Source organism: Tachysurus vachellii, chromosome 2 (genome assembly GCF_030014155.1).
Source record: "Tachysurus vachellii isolate PV-2020 chromosome 2, HZAU_Pvac_v1, whole genome shotgun sequence".
Classification (NCBI taxonomy): Eukaryota; Metazoa; Chordata; class Actinopteri; order Siluriformes; family Bagridae; genus Tachysurus; species Tachysurus vachellii.
The window spans coordinates 32,073,688-32,085,992 of NC_083461.1; the positions used below are offsets into that span (position 1 = coordinate 32,073,688).

Sequence of the window (12,305 nt, forward strand, 5' to 3'; positions counted from 1 at the left end):
TCTGACACACTTTTAGCATTGATATACACAGTGTACATTTTTAAATATAACCTCTTTTACTTTATTATTTAAACTGTATGTTTCACAAATATGTCAAGCTTTATTCCAGTTGACTTTAAACACATTGGCCCACATTAAGCATATTGTATATAATAAGTATCAGCCATCCCAACAATGGACTCTCTTCTTTGTTGCATTCAGGGAAACACTTCCACTCCTTGAAAGCAAACACAGAGAGAATGAGAAGAAGCTTCTTCCGCAGGCCATTCGGAGTTTAAACCAGGAAACACCCAGGATCTAGTACTGGACCTCTCCCTTCATCTGTACAACCTTTTTTTTGCACTATGCCACTACACATACACCATAATGCACATGGACACTTTATACACACACCATACTGCACATGGACACTTTATACACACACCATACTGCACATGGACACTTTATACACACACCATACTGCACATGGACACTTTATACACACACCATACTGCACATGGACACTTTATACACACACCATACTGCACATGGACACTTTATACACACACCATACTGCACATGGACACTTTATACACACACCATAATGCACATGGACACTTTATACACACACACCACATAAAATTTAATTTGAGCTTGACCTTTTATAATATCCCTAATTTCAGAATCAGAATCAGAGCTTTATTGCCAGGCATGTTTTCATATGCGAGGAATTTGTTTTAGTGACAGAAGCTCCACAGTATAACAGAATGACATATACAATATAGACAAAATTGTATGTACACATGTACAAGTGTGAAATGTGCGATCGAAATATACATATACAAATACAGGCAATTTGTATGTACAAATGTGCAAGTGTGAAAATGTGCAATTGAAGTATACAATATATACAATTTGTATGTCTAAAAACATGATTTTTCAAGAGACTATTAACGACTATATTACAATATCACTCTATTAATTACTATTATGAACTATTAACAATGAGCTCTCGCATCCAACAACTCTTTAATTCACTTTAATTCACAATAAACAGCCGTTTTGTTTGATCTTGGGCTCAAGTGAAAGCATGTGCTTCCAATTTGGAGAATTCCGACTTTCCAGTTTCACTCGAACGCAGGAATGAAAACAAGAACCACGACAACAACCACCACCACCACCACGACAACGGCGTCGACGTCACTTCCGCTTTTAACCAGGAAGCCGGTTGCCATGTTTTGTGAGTGTATTTTTTTTTTGTTATTAAGCTGTTTGAGAGTCGTTTGGCCGGAGTTTGGTTTTCAGGGCGATTATGGAGGTAAGAAGAGAAGTCCATAGAGTTTCTCAATGTCAATAGATCATCTGTCTGGTCCCTTGTCCACACCTGACATGTTAATTCACACTTTGTCTCCTCTAAATTGTCCATTAAACAAGGAGTTTAAAAAACAAAAAAAAAGCCACCAAGAATCCCATCAACTTACTTCCTTGTTCTTTAGCTAGCTTCCTAGCAGCTATTCACAAACGATAACCAGCTAGATATTATCTGCTTAAAGGAAAACTACTTATTTTTTACACGATTTTGGAATATTTAACTAGCTTTGAAGATGAGTCTGACTTAATAATGCTTCTGTACAAAGCTAGTGAAGCTACATAGCAATCAGCACTTAAATATCACATCAAAACATCAGGATAAGATTTGAACTCCATACAGGACTTTGTTTTAGTGTTTCTATAGTGTGTTTGGGTCACTTTACTTGGTCCATTGCTACATCCATCAGGTTTAAACACTAGTAAGGAGCTTTGTTTTTCTAAGTGATTGTAAAACAAAAATTAAGAGAATGTTTTGTGAATCAACCAATACAAGTTTAAATCAGGTTTACTAAAACATTCTCTTCATTATTTTTTATTTTATTTTTGATTTTTTGTAAACTTGATTTGAACTTTCTGTCTTGGTTGATTCACAAAAGATTCGAATTAAGAATGTCGAGTCTAAGAATCGAATCTTTTGTGAAACAACAAGACAAGACGTTTAAATCAAGTTTACTAAAAACAAACATTCTCTTAATTTTTAAAAAATTGTTTTAGTAAAATTGATTTAAACTTCTTGTCTTGGTTGATTCACAAAAGATTCTTCTTTTGCCAAATACATTTCAGAAAGGTTTTTTTTTGGGAATAGAGAGTCGATTTTAAAGCAATTTACACAAATGATTCGTAGTTCGGTGTCTGTTACCGCCTGCTGTTTAATCAGAGATTCATATTTGTGTTAGTTATAGTTAGTGTGTGTTAGTTTGCAGTTTATCACCTTGGTCCATGTGGGTTTGTACTAGTTTGTTAAAATGTGGGCCAAACGCATATAATTGGACTAGTCAACTAGATCAATAGAGGTGGAGCATAGCGCACACATTTTTTGTCACGTTTTGTGTGCTTAATATTGCGTTATTTATTCTACAAGATTATCTAACTGGGTTTTGGAATCAAGAATCGATACATTGGTCAGAATCGGAGTCGACTCATTCAGACTTGTGCCTGTTCCATTAGGCACCGTTCAGACCGAACCATTGTTCCTTAGAGGGGCGCGCGTTTTATTCCTGATAACGTGATTCCTACGTTGTCTTGATGTTTACCGCATTTCACTTCACGATCGATTTGATCTATTTATTCCACGTGGTTTCTTATCAAGCGGGATCGAGTTCGGTGTTTTATCGAACGTGTGCGAAATACCACGAGCATCAGTACGCCCCTTTGCTGCACCTCAATAACGAGGTCTGAATCCGTATCTCGAGCTCGATTGAGAATCCTGTCGCGCACGTAGAGCAAGAAAAAAAAAATCGAGCAGTTTGGAGGTTTTATGCGAATTCGAACTCTTTTATTGTTATTTTAACGCGTCAGCATCAGACATGGTGGTGTAAATGTTCTCAGACGCAGGGAGAAATGTGGAATTTTGCCGTAACCGGTGTGTTAGCAATGTTTTTAATCAATGTAGCTGTCATTCAAATGGAACCTACGTTAGCCGTGAGCTAGCCTGCTAGCTAGCACGCCTTTTGGCTTATATAGGACTCCACTGCTTAACCTGGGTTATTTCTGGCACTGGAGTAAAGCCAGGGGTCACTGGAGCCTTATATTTACATTTCCAGCATTTACCAGTCGCCCTTTGTGAATTACATTCTCATTTTATTATTTTTATTATACCACTGAGCAATTAAGGGTTAGGGGCCTTTCTCAGGGGCCCAACAGTGGACCTGGGCTCGAACTCGCAACCTTCCGATTCGTAGGCGAACACCTTAACCACAAGTCACCTTAGAGCTCACGTCAGTCCACCTAGAAACTCGTTCATACGAAGGATTTCTGCGATTCGAATTCTTTTTTTTCTCTTCTTTGCGCGTGTTCACACTAGTAATAAAATGGATCTGAATTTTTACTCGGATCTGACGGATGGTACAGGACAGCCGGGGGATCCCGAGTTCCTGGACGCTCAAGCCTTTAACGGATTTGATACAGTTCAAAAGGTGATTACTGTAACACTAAAAAATATTTCACTGTTTTAGCGATTTTGTGGAACGTGTAAAATGTTACCTGTAGTGTTTTTAATAATGAGTTATAAATAGAGACCGTTTGCTGTACATCTCCGGCGTCACCCAAATGACAACGAGGTTCCCTTTTGAGTCTGATTCCTCTCAAGGTTTCTTCCTTTACAATTCAAGGGAGTTTTTCCTCCCTACAGTCACCTGAGTCACATCAGACTTGCTCATCGGGGATAAATACAAACACATTTAAATACATCTAATATTAATCTTGAATTTTTGTATTCTATTAATCTTTATAATAACCTTTTGTTCTATGTTTATATTCTGTAAAGCTGCTTTGAGACAACGTCAATTGTAAAAAAGCGCCGTACAAATAAAATTTAATTGAATCGACTTTCATGGAGATCTGCACATTGCAACACGTTAAATATGTTTATACTGAAACGGTTCTGATGTGATTAGGGATTCTGGGGCTGCCGTCATATGCCATTGGTGCTGCGGTGGCGAATTCAGACGTTTGTGCGCCGCTCAGACATCACAGCGGGACATTAGCCCTGTTCATGTCTGACTAGTTTTAATCTAAAAGCTCAGATAGTTGTCAGATGTAGCCGTATGTTTGAACTCCATTCATTCAACAAAACATTCAATGACTCAAAAAGTCATTGAGATAGAGGAGATTATAAGATTATGAATCTTAATTCAAGCCAGGCTTTCAGCAACCGTTTAAAAATGCAATTACCGATACAACAATATTGTAGAATAGCAATTATAAAGTATATGAGAAGCAAATGATTAATACGTAGTTGAGGGCCACTGATTTGAGTGCTACAAGAATAAATAGAGCAAGTGGCATTAGTACTTTTTTCTTTCTTCCATGTATGTGCTGCATCTGGAATAAAGGTGTCAGATACCAAGTCCCACAGGAGCACCTGTTATTCTTCGTGTTTTGTAATGGAGGTTTAAAGGGTGGAAAAATTATTCATCAATTTCATAACAGCCAGGATTTTTTCACACCGATGGCAAACGTGCCAACGGTGCTCTAACTCACTGTTTTTCACTGGCATTCAACAGTGTATAAATGAGCAGCCCAAAGAAGTACTAGTGAGGACAAATAGTACAGGAAATCTTTGCTAATTAGGTGACAATCTGATATGATATGTTGGGTCAAATAAAAGTTAAAGCTTTGGGAACTCTGCACAGAGCGTAGAAAGGTTAGGAGGTGTGAAACCTGGACACACTATAGGACTAAAGTCCTCCTGCATCACTTTATGTACACAGTTATGACGCAAGAGCTAAATCACCCAGGTGCTGTAGGAAAGTTCTTATTGAAAATAGAGCTAAGAAAAATAGTTAGAATTGCATTAAAAAAGTAGACCTTGGATACTACTAAAGATGTAAATTACCAAGGCATTCACTGTGGATTTCTCAGTGTCTTTCTCAACTGTCTTTCTCAATTTGGATAATTTGCTTTGGATTCTTTTTCAGTTTCCCGGAGGAAGCGACAACTTTTTGCCCATCAGTGGAGAGGGCCATCCTTTCCTGTCCTCCTCCGAGGTACCGCTCCACTCCACATACTCTCTTCAAATCCAGGATGCTGAGGTGCTTTTGCGTATAGAGCGTTTTACTTCTTTTTGTCCATGTCATTGTTCACGTTAGACCTAGCGCTAAAGCCAGAATTAAGGGTTTGTGAATTTGCTTTAGGTTACAGAGACGCACCGGGTACACAGTCTGCATTCGAAAGGCATTAATCTGTACCCTTTGTTATTAGAGCGGCAATTTCAAGAAGGCATGTTTTAAAGCTCCGCTCTTTAAAGAAATAAATAAGAATCAAACTACACTCTAATTATGTAATTTTATGTCACGTAGTGTTTAACGTTTCCTGGTAATCCAGGAACAAGCATGTACAATTTGTTGAAAAGAGCATAAAGTTCACATATATAGTTCGTCTAGTGTTAACAACCTTAAAAAGTATCCGGTTATAACTGCACAAGACATGAAGGTTTTATTCATGTATTACTGAGTGTATTTACTGCATCCTCGCAGAAATGCAGAGCCAATTATACCCAGGTCAGTTCATGCCCAATGCCTACCTCAAAATAGGAGCTAGACAGGAGGCTATATCTAAAAAAAAAAAGTACATTGTGATCTAAACACACAGGTAATATCAATAGTAAAAAAAAAAATTACCAATGATGTATATTATAAGTGTAAACAGAATCACACACAGCTGTTCTTTTTAATGTGTTTTTAAATTGCCCATCACATTGGTTTAATCTATTCAGTTCAACATTTTTCCCCCCAATCAAATTGAGCTCTGATTATTAATATTAGATTTTATGTCCAAGATCTTTACCAAGTCATTTTCCTTGTGCATGCGATGATTCTTTTGTCTGGTGATTTTGTGATGTTTAGCCACAAGTCCACATGAGAGACGCTTAGAAACGTCACAAAAGACTTGCTTGTGTGACTGGAGGGTAATAGAAAAAACAGACTCTCTTAATCTTCACTTGTATTAGACAAGTACACATTAGTAGACACTTTTCAGATGCATGTTTACCAGGAATATTTAAAGCTTACATTTAAGCCTTCGGTATCGCTGCTAGGTGGAAAAAAAATCAGCTAGGAAATTAATTTTTCATGCATCACTAGATATAAGGTTAATACTGTGATTCCAGGGTCTTACATTATGATGTGAATAATAACAACATGAGTGCTCAATTAACAAAATTCCTGATTTAATCCATGAGGGAATTATAGAGTTTATAAATGTCTGTAGGAAGAAAAATCCCTAAAGTTGAACGAGATTAAGATTTCGAGTTGCATTAGATCTCTGGTCTGTCTTACTAGTGTTTGTCTGCACTTATTAGCTAGTGATATCAGAAAAAAATTCAGATATTAACCTGAAAAAAAAAATTTCAGATATTAACCCGAAAAAATTCACTTAGACCCTTTGACTTTTCAGGCAGATTTATAAGTCTTTAATACCCCCCTTTATTTTACACACACATGATTAAACACTGACTGTACAAAAGTGTAACTTTCTAATCGGCTGTTTTACAGTTCCTAATAATTACTAAAATTATTTCTAAAAGTACTGACTTACAACAGATCAGGAAAAAAATGCTGATTGTGACACATTCATTAAATAGTTGTATTGCCCAGCTCTAAGTCATGCAACTTGACATGTGTGTGCTTTTGATTGTGACTAATCACTTTTCAGATAATTTGGCACGATATGCAGTTTGGCAGGTGCTTGAAATATGGAACGACAAAATTGTGGTGGTCTAGACCAAAGCTTTCGAATTTGTGTGATTAACATAAGGCTAGAAGTGAACAGCAAAAGAGCGAGAGGAGATAAGTTCAGATCTGGTCATGGTATAGTATATACAGTACATGTATCTTACACGGACATCTTCTACTTGCAGACTTTCCACACACCTAGTTTGGGCGATGAGGAGTTTGAGATCCCGCCCATTTCGCTGGACCCTGACTCAGCCCTCAGCGTTTCAGACGTGGTCTCTCACTTCGGAGAGCTGGGCGACGGTGGTCCTGCCCCTGTCGTCCCCGGCAATGCCGTGGTTCAGGGTAACGACCCTTCCTTTGCCTCAACCTTTGTAAACCCAACAACACAAGGGCTTGAGCATTTGAGTCTGATGACCCAGCAAGGAGGAGGACCGATGTTGGGATCAACTCTGGGAATGGTGAGGAAGTAATAATGGCCAGCACTGCTGAGTATTTGGCAAATGTTGTGACATTTTATATATAAGGGTGGTTGACGTGACATGTGATTTTAATGTAACATAGTGTAAATACTCACTAAAATGTTATTTCTTACAAAAATCATATGTAAATGAAGCAAATTACTGTATTTTATGTTGTAGTTTTATTTTTGGATAAAAAAATATTTTTTGTTCCTGTTTATTTAAAGGCTTTTATGCCAAATGTCCTGCAGTGTGACTGTAACATAAATGAGACATGAAATATAAACAGCTATAAAATAAACCAGCAACATTTGGAATAATTCATAAGAGCTTTGGCATTATTTTACAAATATTAACTTAATAAAAAAAAGGTTTTTACATACAAAAACAATATACAGGAATATTTACAACAAGCAAAATTTTGTAACATAAATGCCGTCCTGTGGTGTGACATCACTTTAAATCCAACTAAATGCCTTAATTAAGTTAATTCGATTTTTATCATGATGTAGCACTGCATAATTTAACTATCACAAAAAATAAACAGTGCAGTAAGACTTTTTCTCATTTTATGAAATATTTCTATTCGAGTGAGTGAGAAATGAAGGTGCAAGTAAGGAGTGGAACTGAAAAACAGTTGTGAAAACAACATGCTGTATAGTTTTTTTGAGAAAAAAAAAACTATGTTGAATTTCAATGATGATTTTTAGAAAAGGCTTCTTAAACTTTAACATATGTGATTTGCAGTTGAAATCAGTATAATTATACAGTATAATATCTGTATATTTTCTCTTTACTGTAGTGTGGTGTCACACCGCAGGACATTTTACATCTGTTGCTGTGAAAAAGGCTTAGAAAATGGCATAAAGAAGGGGAAATTCTATAAAACAGTAACAGTGACACCAACTTCAGCCTTTGAACATTATAATTTCATATATTTTGTTTGAAAAATATTTATTTTGTTTGTCAAATATATATATTTTGTTTGTCACATAGGAAAAAAAAATACTGTTTCACCTCTATTTGTCAAGTGCCCATAAATATAAATGTTTTCCTAATATATTAACATGGGTCTACTTAGATTTTAGTGACAGTTGATGTGTGGTGTTATGATCGTTTAAGAGATGTAAATGTAGCTCTGATATACTTTATAGTTTTGACCGTGTAACGTGCTTGTATAATATTGCACTTGTTTAAATTAGGAGTAACGAACGAAGCATACATGATCGCCTCTTATCTTGGATATGAGCGAGTCTAGAACACATCTGAGATGATCTGTCTTTTTTAGGACCTTGGACATCCCATTGGCTCACAGTTCCGCAGCTCCTCCCCCATGACCATAGACGTGCCACTCCCAGACATGAACCATGGCCTGCTGGGGCACAATCCACTGACCACTATTGACCAGTCAGAGCTTAGTGCCCAGCTGGGTCTCAGTCTAGGAGGCGGGGCCATTCTGACACGCACTCACTCACCTGACCAGCCACTGTCAGCCACCGGCTCGCCTTCAGAATCTCTGCAGGATGACGACATGGACGACTTCAGAAGAGTGAGTGTTTTACATTTAGTATCAGGTTAATTCCTGACCAAATAAAACCCAGTTAACTCTGTCACAAATACAATAAAGAAATTGCAAGGGCCAATTATGATATAATAAAATGTTAACGTAATGGAAACTAATTTCACTTTTCTGCTATTCTATTCCCTTCTTCTTCTTTTCCCCCACTTTCCTCCTTCTGTCCTTCTCCCTCTGGCCCAGAAGAGCGTGCTGGTGGAGTCACCAATCTCTCTCTCCGTCTCTCCCGGTGTTATTTCTCTCTCTCCTGCCCTGTCAGAGCAACCTGCCTTGTCTATGTCCTCTATGCCACCCGCTCTGGTCCGTAAAGGTGTAGGTGTTGGAGGAGGGGCCAAAAAAGGCAAGAAGAAGAAAGATCCCAACGAGCCTCAGAAGCCAGTTTCGGCGTATGCACTGTTCTTCCGTGATACGCAGGCAGCTATCAAGGGGCAGAACCCTAATGCCACGTTTGGAGAGGTGTCCAAGATCGTTGCCTCCATGTGGGACAGTTTGGGGGAGGAGCAGAAGCAGGTATGAAACTGTTAAATGTGTAAACTTTGGTTCGCATGCCATGTTTGGCTGATTTTTTTTTTTGGCTGTTAATTGGCTTACATGTGGCATTCCTTGTTTAAAAAAACATGTATAATTGGTTAAGCCAGATGTAGTCAAAAGATTTGCTCAGATAACAAACACCTGATCAGTCTGATTGTCATCCTGTTTGTGCTTCAGGTCTACAAGAGGAAGACTGAAGCTGCTAAGAAGGAGTATCTTAAAGCACTTGCAGCTTACAGAGCCAGTCAGCTATCACAGGTAACATGCAGTCATTTATTGCAGCCAAGTATTAATGAAACTGTAGAAATGTTATTTTTTAGTACACAGCATTATTTACATTAGTTGTTGATGTCCTCTGCAGACCACTATTGAGGTACTGGACACGGCGCCCTCACCGCCTGCTCTTTCTGTTATAACTCCTGCCCCGGAGGCTCCACCCCCTCAGCCAACGGCCACACGCACCGGCCGCATTCCGGTGCATGCACCAGACAACAACACTATTACCAACATTTGCACGTCGAACATCATCATCGACTTGCCACAAGTGACTACACGCTCTCGCACAGGCGCCCACAAGCCGCCTGCTTCCACAACTCCACCTTCTGCACCGACCCCGACCCTGCCCACGGTTACCAAGATCATCCCTAAGCAGCCATCAGCCCGGCAGCCACCACCCCTGCAGCAGATGCAGAACACACCACCACCCCCACGCCTCCAGCAGATGGTACATTCTGTCGCTCCACCACCGCTCCAAGCCAAACCTCGTGGAGGGGGTGCAGTCGGCCAGGCCACCGCCCCTGTTGCTGCTACACCTCCTCCTCCGCTGCAAATCAAGATAGTCCCTGCCCCTGCACAGGCAGATGTGGCCACACCCATTATTGTGACCAGCACCACCGAGGCACCCACGGATGCCGCCGCCATGGAGGTGGAAGTGGCGCAGCCAGCCTCTATAGTCACTACAGAAGCAGAGGAAGGGGTATGACGAAGACTAAATTACACCAGTGATTATTACTCCAGTGTTTTGTTTATTGTACATGTTTTAAAGGGTTTTTAAGGTAGCACAACATTTAAGGAAAACACAAGAAGGCATGTAGTTATAGGAAACAAATCAAAGACAGGGTGGTGTATGAGAGTCTTTAACATTTTATGCAAATGTTTTCTTTTTGTTCACCAGACAGCTAAAATGATATTTCCGTGTGAGGTTTTTAGTGTTTTTAAAAACGATTTTTTTTTCAATACGATTAACGCCGTCAGCTGAAAATTAACTGAAAATTTTCAGCTTTTCGAAAAGGGTTTTTCAGACTTTTGCAAAAATTTTAATTCTACAGAACGTAAGATGTAAGAGTTGGAATGTTACAATTTCTTCAGTTGATTCATTTTTATTCTTTTTGTTTTTTCCTCTCTCAGATGGAGGTCGAACTGAACAGCTCTCCGGCACATGAGCTGGATCATCCAGCAGGTCCTTCCATTTGTGTGCGTGCAGGTTGCAACAACCCACCGGTGGAAAGCAAAGACTGGGACAGAGAATACTGTAGCAATGAGTGCGTGGCCACACATTGCAGGTACAGAAGCATACACACACACACACACACACCTTGCTTAAACTGAATTAACAAGCATGAAAATTCAGTATGTAATGGAATATTTGCTTCATATTTCATTCACTTTTAATACTACAGCATTAATTAAATTATTTTACTGCAAAATTCGCACAGATTTTTATCATTTATGGTTCAGCTTAATTAGTTTAAGGTCTTTTACCTGACTGCAAAAAAAAATACAGTAGGAGTTTTTTTGAGGCACAGTTTATAGCCAAATATTGTACTGCAATGTTCCCTGATCTGATTGGTCAGAAGGTGTTTTCCTTAACAGCAGCTCTGCCTGTAGTGCATCTGTTTTTCGGATCACACATTTATATTGCGCTCACTTGATTACAGTATTGTTTCTATAGCAACAACCTACAGACGACGTATGGTAAACACTCCTTATTATCCAAGTCTCATAAGAAACAGATAATCAAATGTGTGTTGGTAAAATAAAATGTATAATTGTTGAGAATATTGATAGATGTATCAGTCTGTAAGTAGATATATTGTATTTTAGAGAAGAAATACTATGAACGCTATTATTTAATTTGTCAAATGATGACCATAGAATAAATACCAGTATTATCGATTACGTCTAATAACCAGCCCCAAAACCATGCTGATGTATTATGACAAGGTTCAAGGTTTATATGTAACATTAAAACTACACGCATGGACAATTCCTTAGTTCCTCGTCCCACAGAGCAACAACACACATAACCAGCAGCAAACTACGTACACACGCGATACAAATAGAATGTAATTAAATGGAATAAAATATATAATAAAATATGGTAGACTACAGAGAAATATTTTGTGAACAATATCTACAAAATGTTTTAGGATTTATCACATTGTTTACCTGTTGTAATATTTACCGTTTGCCTGAGCTGATGTTTGTTTGTTTTGTTTTTTGTCATTTGTCGCCATCATCGTCGTTCTCCAAAAGGGACGTATTCATGGCTTGGTGTGCGATCAGAGGACAGAACTCCACCACTGTTATTTAAAACTCAGCGGACCAGCCGACGAGCAAAGCAGGGTTGACAGCCGACAGAACGAGAATTGGAATGAAAATCCATAGATAGGAAGGACTTGGACAGGAACATGTTTGAATCAGTTCTTGTTTATCACTAACTTACATCTCAAGGTAACAGTGAACGTGATGATTTTAAAGGGATAAGTGGACCCGTCAGCACCAATACGGTTAACAATGTAGTTATTAGCTTTACTGATTAACTACATGGTTGAGCTCTCCATTTAAGCACAAAAGTGAAGACTGAGATTGAATTTCATTTCTTTGGAGTTGTATTTAAAAAAAATTTAAATTTATCCATTTTAGGGGGAAATAAAGCCTTGAAAGGTTTGGGAAACAAGCATAAAATGCTGACCGGTATGAACAATTTGGAAA

At 38.5% G+C, this 12,305-nt stretch overlaps 1 protein-coding gene across 6 annotated transcripts in view; it reads left to right on the top strand.

Annotated features, from left to right (window-relative positions):
- The first annotated feature begins 1,194 nt into the window (after positions 1 to 1,194).
- Positions 1,195 to 12,305, top strand: part of tox4b (TOX high mobility group box family member 4 b) — an 11,882-nt gene continuing 771 nt past the window's right edge. The window contains exons 1-9 of one of the 6 annotated variants that reach the window (XM_060864303.1): positions 1,195 to 1,297; positions 4,989 to 5,102; positions 6,929 to 7,204; positions 8,493 to 8,753; positions 8,964 to 9,290; positions 9,489 to 9,569; positions 9,673 to 10,287; positions 10,719 to 10,873; positions 11,847 to 12,305. The exon at positions 11,847 to 12,305 is cut by the window's right edge and continues 771 nt beyond it. In XM_060864303.1, coding sequence (XP_060720286.1) covers positions 1,292 to 1,297; positions 4,989 to 5,102; positions 6,929 to 7,204; positions 8,493 to 8,753; positions 8,964 to 9,290; positions 9,489 to 9,569; positions 9,673 to 10,287; positions 10,719 to 10,873; positions 11,847 to 11,904 — 1,893 coding nt within the window. In that variant the 5' untranslated portion in view covers positions 1,195 to 1,291 and the 3' untranslated portion in view covers positions 11,905 to 12,305. Of the gene's footprint in view, positions 1,298 to 2,787; positions 3,486 to 4,988; positions 5,103 to 6,928; positions 7,205 to 8,492; positions 8,754 to 8,963; positions 9,291 to 9,488; positions 9,570 to 9,672; positions 10,288 to 10,718; positions 10,874 to 11,846 lie in introns of those variants that run through there. The other 5 variants (XM_060864304.1, XM_060864301.1, XM_060864299.1 and 2 more) reach the window with 5 other exon arrangements.